This window comes from Staurois parvus, unplaced genomic scaffold (genome assembly GCF_062004578.1).
Source record: "Staurois parvus isolate SC_StPar_1 unplaced genomic scaffold, SC_StPar_1.0 ptg000310l, whole genome shotgun sequence".
Taxonomy (NCBI): domain Eukaryota; kingdom Metazoa; phylum Chordata; class Amphibia; order Anura; family Ranidae; genus Staurois; species Staurois parvus.
In genome coordinates, this window is record NW_028318106.1 from 1,910,487 (window position 1) to 1,930,608 (window position 20,122).

At 41.3% G+C, this 20,122-nt stretch overlaps 1 protein-coding gene and 1 long non-coding RNA gene across 3 annotated transcripts in view; one reads left to right on the forward strand and one right to left on the reverse strand.

Annotated features, from left to right (window-relative positions):
- ATP8B1 (ATPase phospholipid transporting 8B1) overlaps positions 1–20,122 on the forward strand; it is a 144,251-nt gene that overhangs the window by 67,149 nt on the left and 56,980 nt on the right. For both annotated transcript variants that reach the window (XM_089683442.1, XM_089683441.1), the window contains exons 3-7: positions 5,638–5,735; positions 7,630–7,743; positions 12,335–12,433; positions 17,770–17,831; positions 19,377–19,449. In XM_089683442.1, the coding sequence (XP_089539568.1) occupies positions 5,638–5,735; positions 7,630–7,743; positions 12,335–12,433; positions 17,770–17,831; positions 19,377–19,449 (446 nt within the window). The remainder of the gene's footprint in view (positions 1–5,637; positions 5,736–7,629; positions 7,744–12,334; positions 12,434–17,769; positions 17,832–19,376; positions 19,450–20,122) is intronic.
- LOC149457637 (uncharacterized) overlaps positions 1–20,122 on the reverse strand; it is a 110,073-nt gene that overhangs the window by 48,747 nt on the left and 41,204 nt on the right. The window contains exon 2 of the long non-coding RNA XR_016313596.1: positions 8,626–8,772. This is a non-coding gene — a long non-coding RNA (uncharacterized LOC149457637). The remainder of the gene's footprint in view (positions 1–8,625; positions 8,773–20,122) is intronic.

Consider the following 20,122-nt stretch of genomic DNA (forward strand, 5'->3'; position numbering starts at 1 on the left):
TGCAGACTGACAGCTTGTGTGAATGTGGAGAGTAACACAGCACTCATCCCGCTAGCATTAAAATGTTATTTAACCAAAAGAGCATTACGGTGTTTTGGAAGAGTGATGTCTAGCTTTGTGCTCCAGCATAGCAAAAAAGTTCTTTAGCACCCAAGGTGAAAAGCCAAAGTGCACCCCCTACATGAACTACCCTTTTGCCTCTTGACCTTTTTGCGCCCCCTCATAGTGAAGCACCCAACATTAGTATTTTTTTTTTTTCCGCCTGCCCTGCTCTACCCACCCTCCTTGTAAACCCTGCTTCTCAAATTCTGGTCTTCTGTGTGTGTCTCCTACGCAGCTACGCTCAATCAGAGACAGAGCCTTCTCCTGCTATGCTCCAAAACTCTGGAATTCACTTACAAAGCACATCAGACCATCATCTTCTCTAAACTAATGCAAATCAAATCTAAAAAATGTTTTTCTTTAGACCAGCTTTCATGTAATTGTTAATTTTTTCCTTTATTTTTACCGATGTATTTCTTGTGTTTTCTTTGCAAAGTGCTTTGAGAAGCTACCTTTTAAGTACTCCATATAAAATAGAGATCATTAACAATAATATTATATTAACTAAGCCCCATCCAAAAATTTAGACCGCCTATAGATTTTGTATATGACCACTGAAAAGCAATTGACTTGTGGTTTTGTATTGCTCTACCTTATACAGCCAAATATATTAAGAAATACTTCATGAGACCCTACAATACTGTATTCCAAATGAAAAAGCAACCCCACCCTCCTCCTTCCCCCAGGTTACTCTCCTTTTAAAAGCAGGAATCTTTATTCTATATTGGATAAAGTCGTGTAAGTTTGCAGTACTCGTTTTTGTATTACTTTAACCCAGTGATTATGTGTTACACCAAAACACCGCTATTAAATACACGAATATTTAAAAAGAAACTAGCACCAGCCTGTGTCAGAGTTCCCTTTCCCTTACTGCGCTACCAACACTGAGAAACATTCTCCTAGATTGTAAGCTCAAAAGAGCAGGGCCCTCGATCCCCTCATGTTTTGCATTGTATTGGTATTGTTCTGTCACATGTTCTGTCCCCCTTTGTAATGTACAGCGCTGAGCGAACCATTGGCGCTTTATAAATACTGTATAATAATAATAATTGCTAAACAGTTTAAAGGGGATTACAAGTAAAGTAAAACTATTACAAATATGGTAAATTTAGAGCGATTGAACAGCTAAAATGGCGATGCCCGAAACTACGCCGATACTGGACGAGCATAATTCAAACACTAAACACCGTATTCCAAGTTACTAGCCCAACTGACCCTAAACCATCCCAACTGACCCTAAACTGTGTATATTGGGTGTTTTTTTAGATATGCTTCAGCTGCACATATACACTAGAGGGGCTGTTGTGAGAGTCCTTTTCGGAGAGCGTAGGTTACGTCTACTTCATTGGAAATCATCAGATCCACCTAGGCACTCAGTATGGGCGACATAATCCTATCAGAAAAATACATATATCAACATAGAGGTTGTCCTGATAAGTATGAAAAAAAACTTGGTTTCTGTGGCTGTATACCCGGGCTTTAGCCCTCTGGATTTAACAATCAATAGACTACTCTCAGTTGGATGACCATATGTGTCCTCAGTATGTTTTGTTTGGGGATCTATGGCTACTTGTTCATTGCTCTGCCTGAAGTAGGGCCTATGCTGTCTAGAATGGAATGTTATGCTCTTTTGCATAGGATGCGCTTATGTATTACTTAACTTATTGATTGCTTTGAGTGCTCTAGAATGGTACACTCTGCATTTGTTTCAATAAACTTTTTTTTTTTATTTAAAAAAAAAAAAAAAAAACAGCTTAAGGCCTATGCAAATCTAGTCTAATGTGCCCCTCTCCTGTTACTTCTAAGGGCCAAGATGGAAGTTAAGGTGATAAGAGGAATGAAAGCCAACTTTAGAGATCATGAGAATCCATAATTATTGGGTATTGGAGCTGACCTATAGACTTGTTTTACAGTAACAGTAATGGCTGATCACTTGTGCAGTACTACTAAATGGCAACTATGGAATATATTTGTAACAAGCAAATATAGCCACTCCATTTACCTGTACTGTTGCAAGTCATGCACAGAACATTAAACTAAAATTGTAAAACACATATTACAATCATATATGTAGCATCCGCCTAGTTGGATTGCTAGTAGCTTTGAGGAAAAGTAGTTTTTCGGCTCCTCTTTAGCCAGTGGAGCAAAGTTTGATTGCTTTTGGTTGATTCTGGGTCCTGATGGTAACAGGCTCAAACTGCTTCCCCTTGGTTTCTACAGAGTTCTAGAATTTAGAGGGTTGGTAGAGGCAGGCCCTGAACCTGAATATTTATACAGCCTCAGCCAATCCCTGGAAGGAGGTGTGACAAGTAGGAGGCTGAGATGTGTATAAATAGGATGAAGCCTGGAATGGCAGGGTTGTTCTTGCCCTGTGGGGGGAGGACCCAGCCTAAGGGCTGTAGCCCTCTGGGTCACTTGGCTAAAGTTTGCAGAAGGCCATTGGGGTTCCAATTGTAAGAGAGCTGAGACCCATGTCTAAAGTTGCTTGGAGCAAATTGAGGAAGTCTACAGAGGATCTGGTCCTGAGGTTCATAATACAGAAGCTGGCTGGCACTGCAGGAAAGCATTCAAGTATACAGGGCAAAATGATTACAGGCCTGAGAGAGATCCTAGAAGACTGTCTTTGTTAATCCTCAAAGACAGTCCCAGATTTATTGACTCGGGTTTGCTCTTGCATTGGAATTCACTGAGCTGTAGTTCACTTAGCATTAGTCTCAAAAAGGGTTTCACCCTGAAGAGTCAAGACTTACCAAGCTCCCTAACCAAGTTTAGTCAGTATTAAACTACAAAAACATGTGCACTGCCTGTTTCTTGAGTTGTGCAACTGTGGACTAACTGTGGTTAGCCCCTCCGCCTGGCAGTACTAGAGTCGTTGGTTCAAATCCCAGCCACAACACCACCTTCCTGGAGTTTGCATGTTCTCCCTGTGCCTGCATGGGTTTCCTCTGGGTACTCTGGTTTCTTTCCACACTCCAAAGACATACTGGTAGGTTAATTGGCTCTTGTCTAAATTGTCCCTAGTATGTGTATGTATGAATGTAAGTTGGGGACCTTAGATTGTACGCTCCTTGAGGGTTAGGGACGTATGTACAGTGGGGCAAAAAAGTATTTAGTCAGCCACCAATTGTGCAAGTTCTCCCACTTAAAAAGATGAGAGAGGCCTGTAATTGGCATCATAGGTAGACCTCAACTATGAGAGACAAAATGAGAAAAAAAATCCAGACAATCACATTGGCTGATTTGGAAAGAATTTATTTGCAAATTATGGTGGAAAATAAGTATTTGGTCAATATCAAAAGTTCATCTCAATACTTTGTTATATATCCTTTGTTGGCAATGACAGAAGTCAGACGTTTCCTGTAAGTCTTCACAAGGTTGGCACACACTGTTGCTGGTATGGTTGCCCATTCCTCCATGCAGATCTCCTCTAGAGCAGTGATGTTTTGGGGCTTTCGCTGGGCAACACGGACTTTCAACTCCCTCCAAAGGTTTTCTATGGGGTTGAGATCTGGAGACTGGCTAGGCCACTCCAGGACCTTGAAATGCTTCTTACGAAGCCACTCCTTCATTGCCCGGGCGGTATGTTTGGGATCATTGTCATGTTGGAAGACCCAGCCACGTTTCATCTTCAGTGCCCTTGCTGATGGTAGGAGGTTTGCACTCAAAATCTCACGATACATGGCCCCATTCATTCTGTCCTGTACATGGATCAGTCGTCCTGGTCCCTTTGCAGAGAAACAGCCCCAAAGCATGATGTTGCCACCCCCATGCTTCCCAGTAGGTATGGTGTTCTTTGGATGCAACTCAGCATTCTCTCTCCTCCAAACATGATGAGTTGTGTTTCTACCAAACAGTTCTATTTTGGTTTTATCTGACCATATGACATTCTCCCGATCCTCTTCTGGATCATCCAAATGCTCTCTAGCAAACTTCAGATGTGCCCGGACATGTACTGGCTTAAGCAGGGGGACACGTCTGGCACTGCAGGATCTGAGTCCCTGGCGGCGTAGTGTGTTACTGATGGTAGCCTTTGTTACGTTGGTCCCAGCTCTCTGCAGGTCATTCACTAGGTCCCCCCGTGTGGTCCTGGGATTTTTGCTCACCGTTCTTGTGATCATTTTGACCCCACGGGGTGAGATCTTGCATGGAGCCCCAGATCGATGGAGATTATCAGTGGTCTTGTATGTCTTCCATTTTCTAATTATTGCTCCCACAGTTGATTTGTTCACACCAAGCTGCTTGCCTATTGCAGATTCAGTCTTCCCACCCTGGTGCAGGTCTACAATTTTGTTTCTGGTGTCCTTCGACAGCTCTTTGCTCTTCACCATAGTGGAGTTTTGAGTGTGACTGTTTGAGGTTGTGGACAGGTGTCTTTTATACTGATAACAAGTTCAAACAGGTGCCATTGATACAGGTAATGAGTGCAGGACAGAGGAGCCTCTTAAAGAAGAAGGTAAAGGTCTGTGAGAGCCAGAAATCTTGCTTGTTTGTAGGTGACCAAATACTTATTTTCCACTGTAATTTGCAAATAAATTCTCTCCAAATCAGCCAATGTGATTGTCTGGATTTTTTTTCTCACTTTGTCTCGCATAGTTGAGGTCTACCTATGATGCCAATTACAGGCCTCTCTCATCTTTTTAAGTGGAAGAACTTGCACAATTGGTGGCTGACTAAATACTTTTTTGCCCCACTGTGTATATATAAAAAGGGAGATTTCGTCAACTCAACTCTCAGCTCCAAGCATAACAGCCTTTTTCAAGGACCTTAGCAGGGTGTCTCCTTGAAGCAGAGAACCAATCGCCTCATTTGGGGAGGGGTGTTTAGGCGGAGACCCAAGCTGGAACCAAAATCCCTTGCAGTTTATATCAATAACCTACCCTAGGTGCATGTAGCAGCCTAGCCACTAGTAGATTAATTAGCAGAATCATCTGCTGAACGTCTAGATATTAAATATGACATACCTGCTTGGGATGGTTAAGGAGATATCGTTTTCTGCTCTCCTGTAGATTTCAACTAGGGGGTGTAAGATATCAGACGACTTCCATTAAATTGAGCTAACCGAATATATGCTTGGTTTTTATGTAATTATTTTCCAGCTCCATAAAATTATATGGAAAAGTGGGTTTTTAATGTGAGTCTGTTTTACAGCTAGCTGGAATGTCTTTGAATACCAGTGAAGGACTGGTTTATGGTTTTACGATATCTCAGATTATCACAGACACCCGGGCACCAGCTAGTTTGGGATTTATAACCATGAAGCTGTCCCGCTGTGCCTGATTGCCTGTGCACTTCTGAACCCTAGAGCACAGGGACCACATGTCACTCGAGAGGGAGGGGGGATTGGAGGAGGGAGAGAGATACGAGATGGAGGATCCTTAGCAAGATGGATGACCGCGTCCATCTCTGTGTGTACAATTGCTACAGACATAAAAATATAAAGCATTTGGTGGGGTTGGGGGGGGGGGTTCTGCCATCTTTGTAATTGCCTAATACTGATATATTGTGTATTTTATATCTTTCTTCATCTCATTTCAGAATGCAATTGGCAAGTGAAAGCAAATGACCGAAATTTCTACGACCAGCCTGAATTCAAGAACAAAAAATACTTCTGCTTTAAGGAAAGCAAATATTCGGTGTGTATTTTATTTTCTGAAACCATTATTTTTAGCTTTCGGAATTGCTAAATATTGTAACATTTATTCCTTCACTGTATGCTACATAGTTGGTTCACTATGTAAAGGAAAAACACAAGGGTTTTTTATGTCTAGAAAACTCCAAACTCTTGATGAAGGATCAGTTTCAGTAAAAGCCAGTTAACGCACCAGTTTATATGTTTGAATTGAGAATATAAAATTGAATACCTGAAGGCTTGATGGATAGGGGCCACTATGTGAATGGTAATAAAAAATTAGGAAATTGGTTGACAATAGTATTAATCCCAAGGGGATAAAAAAATAATAGAAGGTAAAACAATTGGCACAAGTCCATGCACATAAGGACAGTAGTGTGCCTCCTGAAGCTAAATGGGGAACAGGCAGTAAAAGAACCTAAGAAACCAATGCACTCTTGCTCAATTGACAGACCTACAGCTAAAGCCATGTAGTGCAAACCAGTAGCCTCTCTTTTCTGGTCTGGCCTGGTGAAACCATGTTGTCTTCTCTTGCTTTTCCCTCTAGGGATGGTCTGATCATGAATGCTGCCATATGCCTGCACTGATTACTCCATCTGAGGCAGCTAGAAGTGCTTGCAATGAAGGATATAGTCATGCTTTATTTAGAGATCTTATTTGGGGGAAAACAACCCACAAGTTTAGCAAGGATCACAGGAGTTTAGCAGTCCATAATCCAAAACTTTATTTTATAGCCTCCCAGCTCCAACATCTGTGGGGACGCCAGGGTCATTCTGACCTGATACGTTAGTGTTACCTAATGTTTTAGACTATACTGCCTTATCCCAGACGGAAGCTGGGTTCCCTTTTGTCTTAGCTGAGGGCCCTACTATACCCTTAATGAAGAAGCTCTGGTCAACTGTTAAAGGTATTTTATGTTTGGAGGGCTTCTGGGCAGCAACACCATTATGGGGCAACTCTGTATCTTTTTAACAAAAACAGAGTTTTTTTATTGTAAATGGAAGTATAAAACATTATAACAAATACATAATAAAAAACATTTGACATGAATGTTATGGTACAAAACAAATGAACAGGAACAAAATAATATTGGACATCATCCAATGTAGGACAAGAGTAAGGGAGGAACAAAACAAGCTGCAAACAATAATCATGGAAAGCAGTCCAATATTGCCTCAATAGAAGCCGTGTGAGGAGAAAACCCAGGGGTGGGAAGAGTAGAAACCAGATATCCAGGGAAATAGAAAAGGGAAATGGGGGGAGGGGGAAAAAGGACAGAAGGAAGGAGGGGTGGAAGAAAGAGGGGAAAAGAAGAGGGCGATGCTACCATAAATTCCCACTACATAATCTTAGTAGAGAATAATGGGTCGCCACAATCCCTCAGTGAGACGTCCAGGGGAGCCATACCTGATATTTCCATGGACAGCCCTATTGATATAGGCAAGTTTGTACATTAGGTGGGCCGCTTCCACAGCCAATTCCCAGGACGACGTCACCGGGGGATCCCCAGAATTCCACTTTAATAGAATCACCCTTTTGGCATAATAAAGGAGATAGGATATCAACAACTTCAGATGGTGGGATCGTTGCACATCATCATGAAGCCCCAACAAAGCTAAGGCAGGTGAAGGGGATCAAGGACAACTGAAGCAATACATTAATTACATCAAAAACATCAGACCAAAATAATACAAATCTAGGACACGCCCAAAACTTTTATGCAAAAAGTACCGGGATGTAACCTACAGCGAGGACCGATAGGGTTCCGCTCTGGGTATATCCGAGAGAGCCTCAAGGGGGTAAAATAGACCCTATCTATAAAGTTGACCTATCTGTATCTTTAGTCTTAAGTGGTAGTTCATTTCAGCCTAACTGATATGACCTTTTTGTTTTACTAGGGAAATGCAATCAAGACATACAAGTACAACCCAATCACCTTCCTGCCGATAAACTTGTTTGAACAATTTAAGAGAGCAGCCAATGCCTATTTCCTGGTTCTTCTCATCCTACAGGTAACTCATTGGCAGAGAGTTTTATTATGTTGTTCCTTTTATGTTGTGTGTTTATTTTTTTTTTTTTTTTGTGACTCATCGCCAGCTCTCATCCGTAATATGAGGAACCTAATCCACTCATGACAGAACATAAAATTATTTTACACATGTACAATTCACAAAGTATTCCAGTTCTGGTTAACAGACAAATATATATATACATTGCAACACCTATCTTGTTTTGGAGTGTGAATAGTTTGTAAAACTTGTCTTTCCTTTCCTGATGTCTCAGTATCATGTAGAAGTGTATTGTTTGCCTTTAGAAGTGACCTGGACCTCAACATGAAGAAGGCCTGGGTATCCACATAGTCCTGTTGGTCTTCCTCCATGCATGCAAATAGACCACAATTTGGATTCTTTTAGATACAATGAACTGTGACCCTTGTGCAAAATCTTACTTACCTTGGCTATAAGTGAATGAGAACGATGAGTCTTGGCCCATCCTTAACCTACTCTCTCAACGTTCGGGATTCCATCACAGTTTTGAAAGGCCTTTTTTTACCACTGATATAAGTCTTGTGAAATTTCCCTTATTTTCACTGAGTGTTATTTTCCCAAGTAGATTTAAATGGTGGATAAATAAGGCATTTACTAATGTATGCTCATTCTTGACTTTTGATAGTCTCAAATCATTTGATTATTTTAAAGAGAAACATAATGCTTCCACTCAGGAACTTTTTGCACTAAAACCCCTGTTGCTGTTATGAATTCTGAAAAATGCCATACAGATCCCCCGGCCTCCCTGGTTTATTTCTGTAAAACGGTTCCCTATTAACTCCTTCAAAAGTCACCCAAAAATGCAATAGATGTTACATTGGGAGGAACAGCTGGAAAAGACTGTACCTGACCAAGACTGGGAGGAAATTTGGTGCTCCACATCTGACACTGTAAACAATATTTTGTGTCATACAAAGTACTCTTCCATTGGTACCTCACTCCATCTCCGATAGCTGAGTTTGTACTCCATTATTCCCCGTCAGGGTTTTTCCGCTGTGGGTAGGAAAAGAACAATGTTACATATTTGTTGGTGGTGCCTGAAGGCATGGAAAGAGGCAAGATTATGGATTAGCATCTACTCTTTAATACACATGGTATTGGGTTGTAATTAATGCAAGGAACCAGCAGAAGCTTTACATTAAACCTATTAAAATTGTCTTGAAATTTATCCTCAGATCTACTAGTTTTTATATTCATTGCTGCTGAACAAACTATAGTATGCTTTAGGAAATTTCTTGAAAGTTAAAACCTGCTTAAAAACCCCTTACCCCTCTCCCTCTCAGATTACCCTCCTTAATTTATACTCTCCCTGCTTTCCACCCTTCCCCTCTCTACTCTCACCCTTCCCCTCTCTACTCTCACCCTTCCGCTCTCTACTTTCTACCCTTCTCTCTATTTTTTTACCCTTCTCCTCTAATTTTTTACCCTTCTCTCTATTTTCCACCCTTCCCCTCGCTCTACTTTCCACCCTTCCCCTCGCTCTACTTTCCACCCTTCCCCTCGCTCTACTTTCCACCCTTCCCCTCGCTCTACTTTCCACCCTTCCCCTCGCTCTACTTTCCACCCTTCCCCTCGCTCTACTTTCCACCCTTCCCCCTCGCTCTACTTTCCACCCTTCCCCCTCGCTCTACTTTCCACCCTTCCCCCTCGCTCTACTTTCCACCCTTCCCCCTCGCTCTACTTTCCACCCTTCCCCCTCGCTCTACTTTCCACCCTTCCCCCTCGCTCTACTTTCCACCCTTCCCCCTCTCCCTACTTTCCACCCTTCCCCCTCTCCCTACTTTCCACCCTTCCCCTCCCTGTCCTGTCTACTTTCATATTCATTTTCCTTCTCCCCTTTTTTTGCCTTTATTCTTTCGGCATCTTGCTACTCTTATTGCTTCTCGCATAGCATTTTTTCTCTACTTTCAGTCTTTTCTGCAAATTTTTTGTTTCAATATGAATTAGCTAATCTGTGCATTTGTACCATGCTGATGCGGATTTCACTAGAAATGAAATGGCTAATCAACATAATTGGCAATAAAAATAGTTGTTAACTATTTTTCATTATCGATTCGTTCGTCGGCTGATTAGTTGGCTTACATACAGAAGGCATTATCTGTTTACATATCAGAAAATACAGTGCAGCACACATACAGCTCAGTACACCATCTCAATAAGTTCATGAGAACTTGTGAATGTGGGAGGAGCAATGCCTCATGGGACATGCAGTCCTGGGCAGGAGAAGGAAGTGGTTTTCTAAAGGCAGAACCCCCTGTATGCTTGGCTGATCCTGCACTGTGCCCTAGAGCAGCAGCACCTCTCTCTCAATGTCGCTCTCTCTCGAGTTCACCCTCGATCTCTCTCTTTTAGACTAGAGGTAATATAAGGCATTGCAAATATATTTAAAGTGAAAGTTTACCAGTATTGTGCATTATATTTAAAATGGTTATATCCATGCAAAAAAAAGTCTCAGCCTTTTAGTAGTGTAATATAAAAAGATTTATATCCCTTACCCCCCCCCCCCCCTCCATCCTTTATGTAGTTTCATGACTTGCTCCCAGGTAAAATACCCTCTATTGCCAACAAGCACAGGTAGCTTGTATCAAGCTACCTGCCTATGACTAGAGACTCTGTAATGCATAATAATCTATGACAATCCTATCTGAAAATCTGCAAAACATTGTTTTTAGGTCGGGTTTTTTTCTTCCTTAAAAAAAAACATTTTTATCTCTAAGTCTGAGGATATGTACCAGATTCAACCTCTAATAGTATATGTGTATCTCCTGTTGTTGTTCTCCAGGTAGATTAGATATTTTGTTCCCTAATCATATAGCTGGTTATTTTATATTTACCACTGCATTTATATGTTCAAGAATAAATTGGCTTTTTTTAAACTTTACATATTTACTAAATTATACACCAAAGGATTGCAAAATCGGAAGTCCGCTCCCTTTAATTACCACTCCAGAGTGATGTCACATTCTCAACTTGTCACATCAGGACATCACTTCCTCCCACACCTGCCATTGAACAAGCCATATTACAACACAATCTGCATACGTATAGGCCTAAGAATGCTTGCCATACACAGCTTTCAATCACGAAGAAAGAACAAATGGATCATTGCAACCTACCACCATCAGTTTCTTTTAAAAAGATGAAACCATCTAAACTATTAATGGCAGGCTATTTTCCTGAGATGAAAGCTAGTCAAATTATTTTTATGGTCAACATAGGACTTGGGTTCTCAAGACACTTGGTAGGGAAGATTGGCGTGTACATTTATCATGCAGCCCATGACTCTGCAGACATAATTTTGCATATCTATCCAATTAGTGCTTCTACTTCTGCCATGATTGGCACCAGACATATTGCAGATTGACCATAGATCCTTGGAATGCCGTATGACACACAGCTACAGGGAAAGGAGGGAGTTCATCTTCATGAACCTGGAATGATCATCTCTGGTCCATAACCGTGTGTAGAACACTGAATTTGGGCAAACTGTATTGTGTACGCTACTTCTCTCCAAGTTTATGTAGATGACTAGCGGCTTGCATGGGCATGTACACATTACCAAATAACTCCTTCTATAATTCATGTCATCCATGAAAGAAACCATTTGAATAGGCGAAGAGTAGGGATGAGTGAAATTAAAAGCGAAAATTGAAAGTTTTTTAATTTTCACAGAATGTTGGCAAAAATCAGGCAATTTTTAGTGACATTTTGTCATTATCAGTCAATGGACATTGGAGTCAATGGGGAAAGGTAAAGTGAAGGGGTGTTTGGTGGATTTAAAGAGTGCAATGAACTATAAAAATGGCTTCTAGGGGTTACAGTAGGTAATTTCCACTATCCTGGACCAATTATTGTACCAAAAAAGGACCCTTATTGTTTTCTTCAGAAATAAACGACATACAAAAAAAAGGGGGGGGGGGACACAAAAACAAAGAAGCTAAAGGAAATAAACCATTTCTACATACACCAAATTAAAGTGTTACTCTACCCAGGACCCTGCATTCACTATATCTGCTCTCTTACAGTACACAGAACACGGAAATGCAATTATTTGAGTAAATATAAACTGCAAAATACCTTTTCTCATCAGCTGTTAGAGCAGTCTTGTGACTTCTATCAGTGTCCAGCAGAACACTAGTTACAGCTTATAAGAGGAGTTTTATTTCTGCTCTAGGAGGATGCAGAACCCCTGAACTCTGGCTGGACAGTGCTAATTGGTCCTGTGCTGATCACATGCACTCTCCCAAGAAAAAAAAAACTCTAGCAATACACACCAAACCTGGCGCAGCTCTGCCTGGTAGCCAATCGGATGCTAACCTCAGCTTGTTCAGTTAAGCTTTGATGAGAAAAAAAGCTGATTGGTTTCCATGTAGAGCTGCTCCGGATTTTGCACCCTCCAGTTTTATTAAATCATAGAGTCAGCTGTTTAGCATGATATGACGCATGAAAAGTGTTATCATTGTTATCATTTAACTTTAATACCTAGAAATGTGTTACATTGGTCAGATAATATATTTGTTAACATTGCTTTGTATTTTTTATTTTTTTTTTTCAGACTATTCCTCAAATATCCACAGTATCTTGGTCCACCACTCTAATACCTCTGCTGCTAGTACTGGGAATCACTGCCATCAAAGATCTCGTGGATGATGTTGTAAGTTGTGAAACCGTTTACATTTTTGAATGGAGTAATGGGCCAAAAGTGTATTGTCTACTATGTATGCGTTTCCAAAATCTAACAGAATTCAAACCAATTACAGGAAACCTGTACAGAGACCAATATGGGGGCTACCATTGCCGACCTCATTCAGAAAATGCTAGGTACCTGGTTGTTTCAGAATTCAGCACTCACATCAATAGTTACCATTGTTCCTGTTTGGTGACCTGGAACGTACTGACGCTATTCGTTTAATATGACAGCCATAGCAATTGTATTTTCAGCAGAGGAGGAAAGGAAGCTTTCATTGAAGGTTTCTTTTAAAATGACATTAAAAAATGGTTTCTTTTTTAAAAAAAAAAAAAAATTGAAAAAAGGAACGCCTAAATCTGATATGGTGCATTGGAGCAGTTTAAATATTAAAGCACAATATAAACTATCAAATAGCGACCAATCGGTGTACAGATACATACTGTTTATTTGTGATTTCCCCCCCTCCAGAGTAGCCTCAATCCCCCTTCTCAAAAAGTCTTCACTTTCCTATAGTGGGTAATGTGACAGAACGCGGCGTCCGACCCCAGCCCTTCTCACCAACTCGTGACCGAAGGACCAGCCGATCTCACACCACGCTGTCACTTGCGTAGCAATGCCACTCTCAGCTGCGCCCTGCACAAAGATTTTCCTACTCGCGGGACTACAGTCTATGTGCCAGCAGCGTGAGAGCGATTGTTAGTGGGTCAGGTTACTTACGCAGTTAACCCTTCACACTGCCACCACCACCTTTTTACAGAGAAGGAGGAAATTCACAAATCTTAGCAGTAACACTATGATATTAGTATAAGCGTCTGTAATACACAGTCACCACAGACCGATGTATTCAGAGGATTATTACATACAGTAGCACTCTTCAAGAGACAGGGATTCTTTAGTTTGCATTAAAAGCTTTAGAGACAGTTCAACACTTTTCAGAAAATAGGATTTATTACTAAAAAGGTCAAAATTTAAATATTTACAGAAAAAGATGTATCAAAGATATAAAGAGAGCAAATAAAACAACAGAGAAATAAAAGAAAGGAGTTCAGAAGGCAGAATACTTGCAATAGTCCTTGGTTTGAGCAGAGTCCAATTGTCCGAAAAAAAGGTTGCCTTTGCTCTCAAGTCTCTTAGATGGTTCCTGATGGATGTTAGAGGAGAACTCTTTTTTTTTTCTCCAGGCTGTCAGTCTTTTTCTATCATCTCAAAGGGGTGTCTCCTGAGAACAAATGGCCAATCACCCAGTTTGGGGATGGGTGTTAATCGGTAAACGCCTATGACCAAATCCCTTACAATTTCATACTAAGGTCAATAACCTTCAATAGGTACAGGTAGTATCCTAGCAACTGGCAGATTAATAGTTAGAATTATATTCAGAATGCAAAGATACCAAACATATCATATCCTTGTCACTCAGGATATAAGAGACTGCTTCCTTCTCTCTTGTAGGTACTAATATAGTCATGTAAGGTTTCGTGTGACTCATATTAAAATTATCTATCCAAATATATACTTCATATTAATGTGCCCAGTTCCTGCTGAAGTTTATGAATTTGTATGAAAAATGATTCATGTGGAATGTATGTTTTATGGCACGCTCTAGCTCTAATGGCCTAACAGGTCATGACTGACTGAGTTATTGTTTTACGATCGGGCAGAGGAAAGTGGTTTTCAAGCAGACCCCCTGGAACCAGACTAATTAGTGGTTTCCAGCCCTAAAGCTTATTTATCTGTGTTCTCTTTAGGATAAGAGATCCTGTTGACCTATCTTCAACTTGTAGCTAGGAATTCCATGGACAAAGGGAGGAGGGAGGGAGGACAGGAGAAAACATGGCTGAGACCTGTCGTCACAGGTAATAAGCCCCACCTGCATCCCACAGTGCAGTCTCCAGTGATGGAGTGACCCATGTGAAGGAAACTGTTAGTTGGGAAAGCAATGCAAGGACTGACTTTTTGAAAGTCAATATTTGCAAAGGTTATTTTTGGGCTCAGGGTGGAGCTAAAGGGGCACATTCAGAAAAAGGATTTTGCTAACATCTTTTTCTAACATCTTTTTCTATCAGTGGAGAGGGATTAGTGCACCTGTCAGTTTTTATTACTGTCTGTGCCCCCATCGCAGAGATTCACCCTCTTTATTTGTCCGATTTAATGTTATCATCAACAGTGAAATTAAATTAAAATTACAAATTTTGGATAAAGTGGAAATCGTCCAATGGGAACACTAGTTCTGATGACCCTTGACACCCTGGGATTCCATCACTTTGGAGGGATTTCCTCTCACAAAACTGACAGGGAATCCTCACTCTATCCAAAATAAAAATACATAAATAAATAATGTACCTTTTTAGTTCTACTTTAAGGTGGCCAAAACTGGTATTCCTGTTTAAGGTGAATGATGGAAGGTTTTGTAATAACCAGTCAGCAAGTTTATAGGAAAATATAGAGGCTTCCATTACTGCTGCCTCCTAAAATTGCTAGTTGCTGGGCACCATTTTCAGCAAAAGGCCAGTAAGGGTAGCCCCATATATTTTATAGCGAAGTTTGCATGGAGGTTAATATTTGGATCACTAACTCTTTATTTTTATTCATTACCGACTCTTTAGTGTCCTTCTTTATTGAATGTGTGTTTGGGTTATAACCCTAAAAAGTTGACACCTACTTTTTATACTGTTCTTCAACCAGCAGCAGCTGAACTAGATTACCAGTTAAAAACTAAATGGGTGGAGAGCTGGAAGATGATGAATGGGAGAATGTTTTAGAATCTAGCAAATTGGTCTCCCTATAACATTTTTTGCCCGCCTCACCCATCTGTATATCTCACATACAGCTTATTTAACTCCTAGTCGCTTAGCAAGGCATCTGCCACAACACAGTCCCTCTTGTCCCAGATGTGGGGACCTTAGTGGTTCTTTCTATCATCTCCTATGGTCATGTCCGGTTTTTCAAAGTTTCTGGACTCGGGTGGTTCGGTTTCTAGATGATTGCATGGGCTCTCCACTAACCCTATGCCCCAAACAATGCCTCCTGGGTATCCTTCCTAATCAAGAAAGTGATAAACATTAACCTTTTTCTACAAGAAACACTGTTTATTGCTGGAGTGTTAAAATTGCAAGAGTTTGGCTTAGGGCTTCAGCCCTGACAATTGAGCATTGGATTGTCGCTATTTAATCTCACTCTAGCTTACAAAAAAGTTATTTATATTCATAGAAAGTGTCCAGCTAAATATAATAGGGGACAGGTGGTTCTACATGTATTGTAAACTAGTTTGAAGACTTAGTTTTATTTTTTCGTGAACAACGTATTGCCTCATACATGCACTTGGTATGTTAAATCACATCTATTATTGATCATCACATTACAAGCCTCTGTCTTTATATGCGCCATTACAGAAATGGATTTGAGTATTCTATGTCTTGCTCTCTCTCATGGGAGAGCAATTCAATAGCTCCATACTGTATGGCTGTTATGCCTCATTTACATGGGTATTGTCTCCTTTCCTATTGTACTATGGTATGGTAACCCTTGTAACGCTTTATTTTTCAAATATAATAGTATTTACGATATTTTTCGCTCCATAAGACGCACTTTTTCCCCCCCAAAAAAGGGGGGAAAATGTCAGTGCGTCTTATGGAGCGAATATAAAGCGGCCGGTCCGGTACTTCCACCGCCACCATGTCAGAATACCAGGCTGCTCAGCTGTTCTCTGATGCAGGACCTTACCTGTTCCTCGGGTCCAGCGCTGCGCAGTCTTCCTGCGCCGGCTTCTTCTCGCGCCGGTATCTGTGACAGCCGGGTGCCCACTGCGCATGCGCGAGAAGCGCTGCGCTTTTTGAATGGTCCGACGTGTTCTGGGACACATGACAGGTCCTTGAAGACGCCGGGCCATTCACAAAGTGCAGCACCAGGTGTCCACAGTAAAGGGAGGACAACTCCGCGGAAGTGGGAGCGTGTACCTGTCAAATTCAAATAAAGGTACCCGCTCCCCCTTCCTCCCTAAAGGTCCGCAGTCTCTGGTCATCCCCTGTACTGTCTGCAGTCTCTGCTCATCCCCTGTACTGTCTGCAGTCTCTGCTCATCCCCTGTACTGTCTGCAGTCTCTGCTCATCCCCTGTACTGTCTGCAGTCTCTGCTCATCCCCTGTACTGTCTGCAGTCTCTGCTCATCCCCTGTACTGTCTGCAGTCTCTGCTCATCCCCTGTACTGTCTGCAGTCTCTGCTCATCCCCTGTACTGTCTGCAGTCTCTGCTCATCCCCTGTACTGTCTGCAGTCTCTGCTCATCCCCTGTACTGTCTGCAGTCTCTGCTCATCCCCTGTACTGTCTGCAGTCTCTGCTCATCCCCTGTACTGTCTGCAGTCTCTGCTCATCCCCTGTACTGTCTGCAGTCTCTGCTCATCCCCTGTACTGTCTGCAGTCTCTGCTCATCCCCTGTACTGTCTGCAGTCTCTGCTCATCCCCTGTACTGTCTGCAGTCTCTGCTCATCCCCTGTACTGTCTGCAGTCTCTGCTCATCCCCTGTACTGTCTGCAGTCTCTGCTCATCCCCTGTACTGTCTGCAGTCTCTGCTCATCCCCTGTACTGTCTGCAGTCTCTGCTCATCCCCTGTACTGTCTGCAGTCTCTGCTCATCCCCTGTACTGTCTGCAGTCTCTGCTCATCCCCTGTACTGTCTGCAGTCTCTGGCCATCCCCTGTACTGTCTGCAGTCTCTGGCCATCCCCTGTACTGTCTGCAGTCTCTGCTCATCTCCCGTACTGTCTGCAGTCTCTGCTCATCTCCCGTACTGTCTGCAGTCTCTGCTCATCTCCCGTACTGTCTACAGTCCATTGGTTCAGAAAATGTTTTTTCTTGTTTTTCTCCTCTAAAACCTAGGCACGTCTTATGGTCAGGTGCGTTTTATGGAGCGAAAAATATGGTACTTTTTTCTTTGAAACACCCCTAATGTCTGGTAGCTGGCTTTAATGAACATCCCCATGTCAATTTTAACACAAAAACTAAAGAAAAACACCTTGTTATGTTCTGATTGGTTAGAACTCTCTGAACCGATTAAACCAGAACACAGATAGTTGATGGAAAGAGACATTCCCTCACGCATATGCCTCTTATTAGCTCAGAAGCAACAGCAATTCATGTGTTAGGATTTGACTGCTCTCTTCTGCTACGTGACAGGACCTACGTTCACCCATGCCACTGCACCTATTGCTTTGGGTCTGCTAGTTTGAGAAGTGTTTTTGACATTATTATGAGCCATAAATTGTACATTTCATTCTGCATTTAATTGGCTGTTTGTTTTATTTTCAAAGGCTCGTCATAAAATGGATAATGAGATTAATAATCGACCTTCAGAAGTTATAGAAGATGGAAGGTAATGCTGATTTAAAAGTCCAGCTGAGAAATTATAAGAAAACTTGTGGTCAATTTTTGACAATGTGATTGTGATTCCTCATCATCTTATTTCAGCTTCTAAGTAAACTGTTTGCCGATATGTTGCTTAAGTGTTACCCTGCTTCAAAGGCTTTTGTTTCCTTATGTTTGCTAAGTGGACAGAGGAATCAGATTCCTGGTTTCTTCCTAGGAATGGAAGGTTGAATTGGCTGAAGCCAAGAAATAAAACTGGGTAGAGGACTTGCAGCATATATTAGGTCAAGAAACACTTAAGCATGAATTTCCCTGTATGTGTCCTGGACCTGAACAATTCTCCTGATCCCTTTCTACATCTGAGCTCTCCATTATGTCAATTCAATGTAATTTCAGTAAAACGAAACATTTTATCTGTAAAAGACAGTAACTGCATTGGATGTTCCTTTTGGCTCCAACAGTCAGAAACATACAGGAGAAATTAAAAATGTGAAAGCCGTATTTGATCCTTCCTCCACGTTGTGCCCCTACTGTCACGGTTGGTGGCAGGGTCAGTCACTACCCCAATGAATTTAAAACCAGGTGGCAAAAAAAAGCTGAAATTTAGGCTAGCCATACATGATTCATTTATTTTGCTTACCCAGTGGGTGAGGGAAAATGAATTGATTCCCCCATTCACACATTTGAGGTGGATGGGGAATCCCTTCTGCAACACTGTTACATTTTGACAGTGGGGAGACTTCCCGATGTCAGAATACACTCATTAGCACTGCTGGTTATAGCTGGTGGTACTAATTGAGAGAAAAATTTCCAACAGGCTCATTGTACACAAGTTGATCAATAGTCCATTCATGGATAGAAATTTGTTTGGTCACGGATGACCTGGCTGAATTTTGATCCATGTATGGCTGGCTTTAGGCTTTCATGGGTTGTAATTAGAAATCTAAAGGCTTCAACCAATACAAACCCTAGAAACTTTCTTGAGTCGACAGTTCTGCTTTAGAAGTAGCATTCCTCCTGAAGTCCACCAAAATTGGTGACATTGGTTTCAAGCAGGTCTTACAGTATAACTAAAGTCAAAACTTTTTTTTTTCTAGTTTTGGATAGAGTGGAGGGGGGTTGGAACACCTGTCAGTTTTTATTGCTGTCTGTGCCCCCATTTGGGAGTTTCAGTCTCTCTATTTGTCCTGTTTACCATTATCATGGAAAATGACAGTAAAAAAAAACACATTTTTGGATTGTCCCCAGAAAGTAATAAAAGGGAAATTTTCCAATGGGGACACTAGTTCTGATGAACTGTGGGTCCCAAGGCATTCCTGTGATTTGCAGAGATTTACTCTCGTTCTGTTTTCTGAGACAGGAAGTGAAGGTAAATCTCCTCAATCTCAATTGGACAGAAATGGCAAAAAATAAACTGATGGGTTATAATCTTCCATTACTCTATCCAAAATGGGGGGGGGGGAGTTTTGCCTATGGTTCTACTTCAAATCTGTGTGATTGCTTTAGTGATGGATAATTGATCAAGATGTTATCATTGTCTGTCTTGATTTAGGTTTAAGAAAACAAAGTGGAAAAGCATACAAGTTGGAGACATCATAAGAATCAACAAGAATGAGTTTATTCCGGTCAGTATTTATTGTAACCATCATGGTCTTGAGACTGGTGTATTGATAACTTGGAAATCCAGTCATACCCTAACTAAGCCTAAATCTAGTCCCACCCCCATTCTAAGACTATCCTATCTACTCTGTAAAAGGAACGATGTTTATACTTGCCTATTCTGAAGCTGCTCCGGTCCAGTTCCACGAACATCTTCCAGTGCCGGCTTCAGTGTAGAGGAGAAGCAGCGACAATGGCTGCAGAGCCTAGGTGATGACATCACCCATATGCTTACTATGGGACATCTGTTGTCGGCTGTCCTCTACACTGAAGCCAGCGATGGAAACCAGTCATGTCATCAGACCAGAGTGGCTTCAGAATAAGTAAGTATGGACATCTTTCCTTTTACAGGGTAGATAGACTAGCCTTAGGATGGGGGTTGGAGTAGATTTAGGCTTAGTTAGGTATTTACTGGAATTCCACTTTAAATAAAAAATTCTAGTTTTAGGAGATCAACGTATAACAAAGAGCAGATATCAATATTTGCTATCTGCTATACAAAACAAGGTTATTGCATATCTTGGCCTGAATTTTATGGTTCTTTTATAAAATAAAGGCTGTTGTGTGGATTTTGGAGTGTCCTTTTGGAGTTCTCTAGATTTTGTATTGTTTTTTGAGAATTGTTGTGGTTTTGGTAAG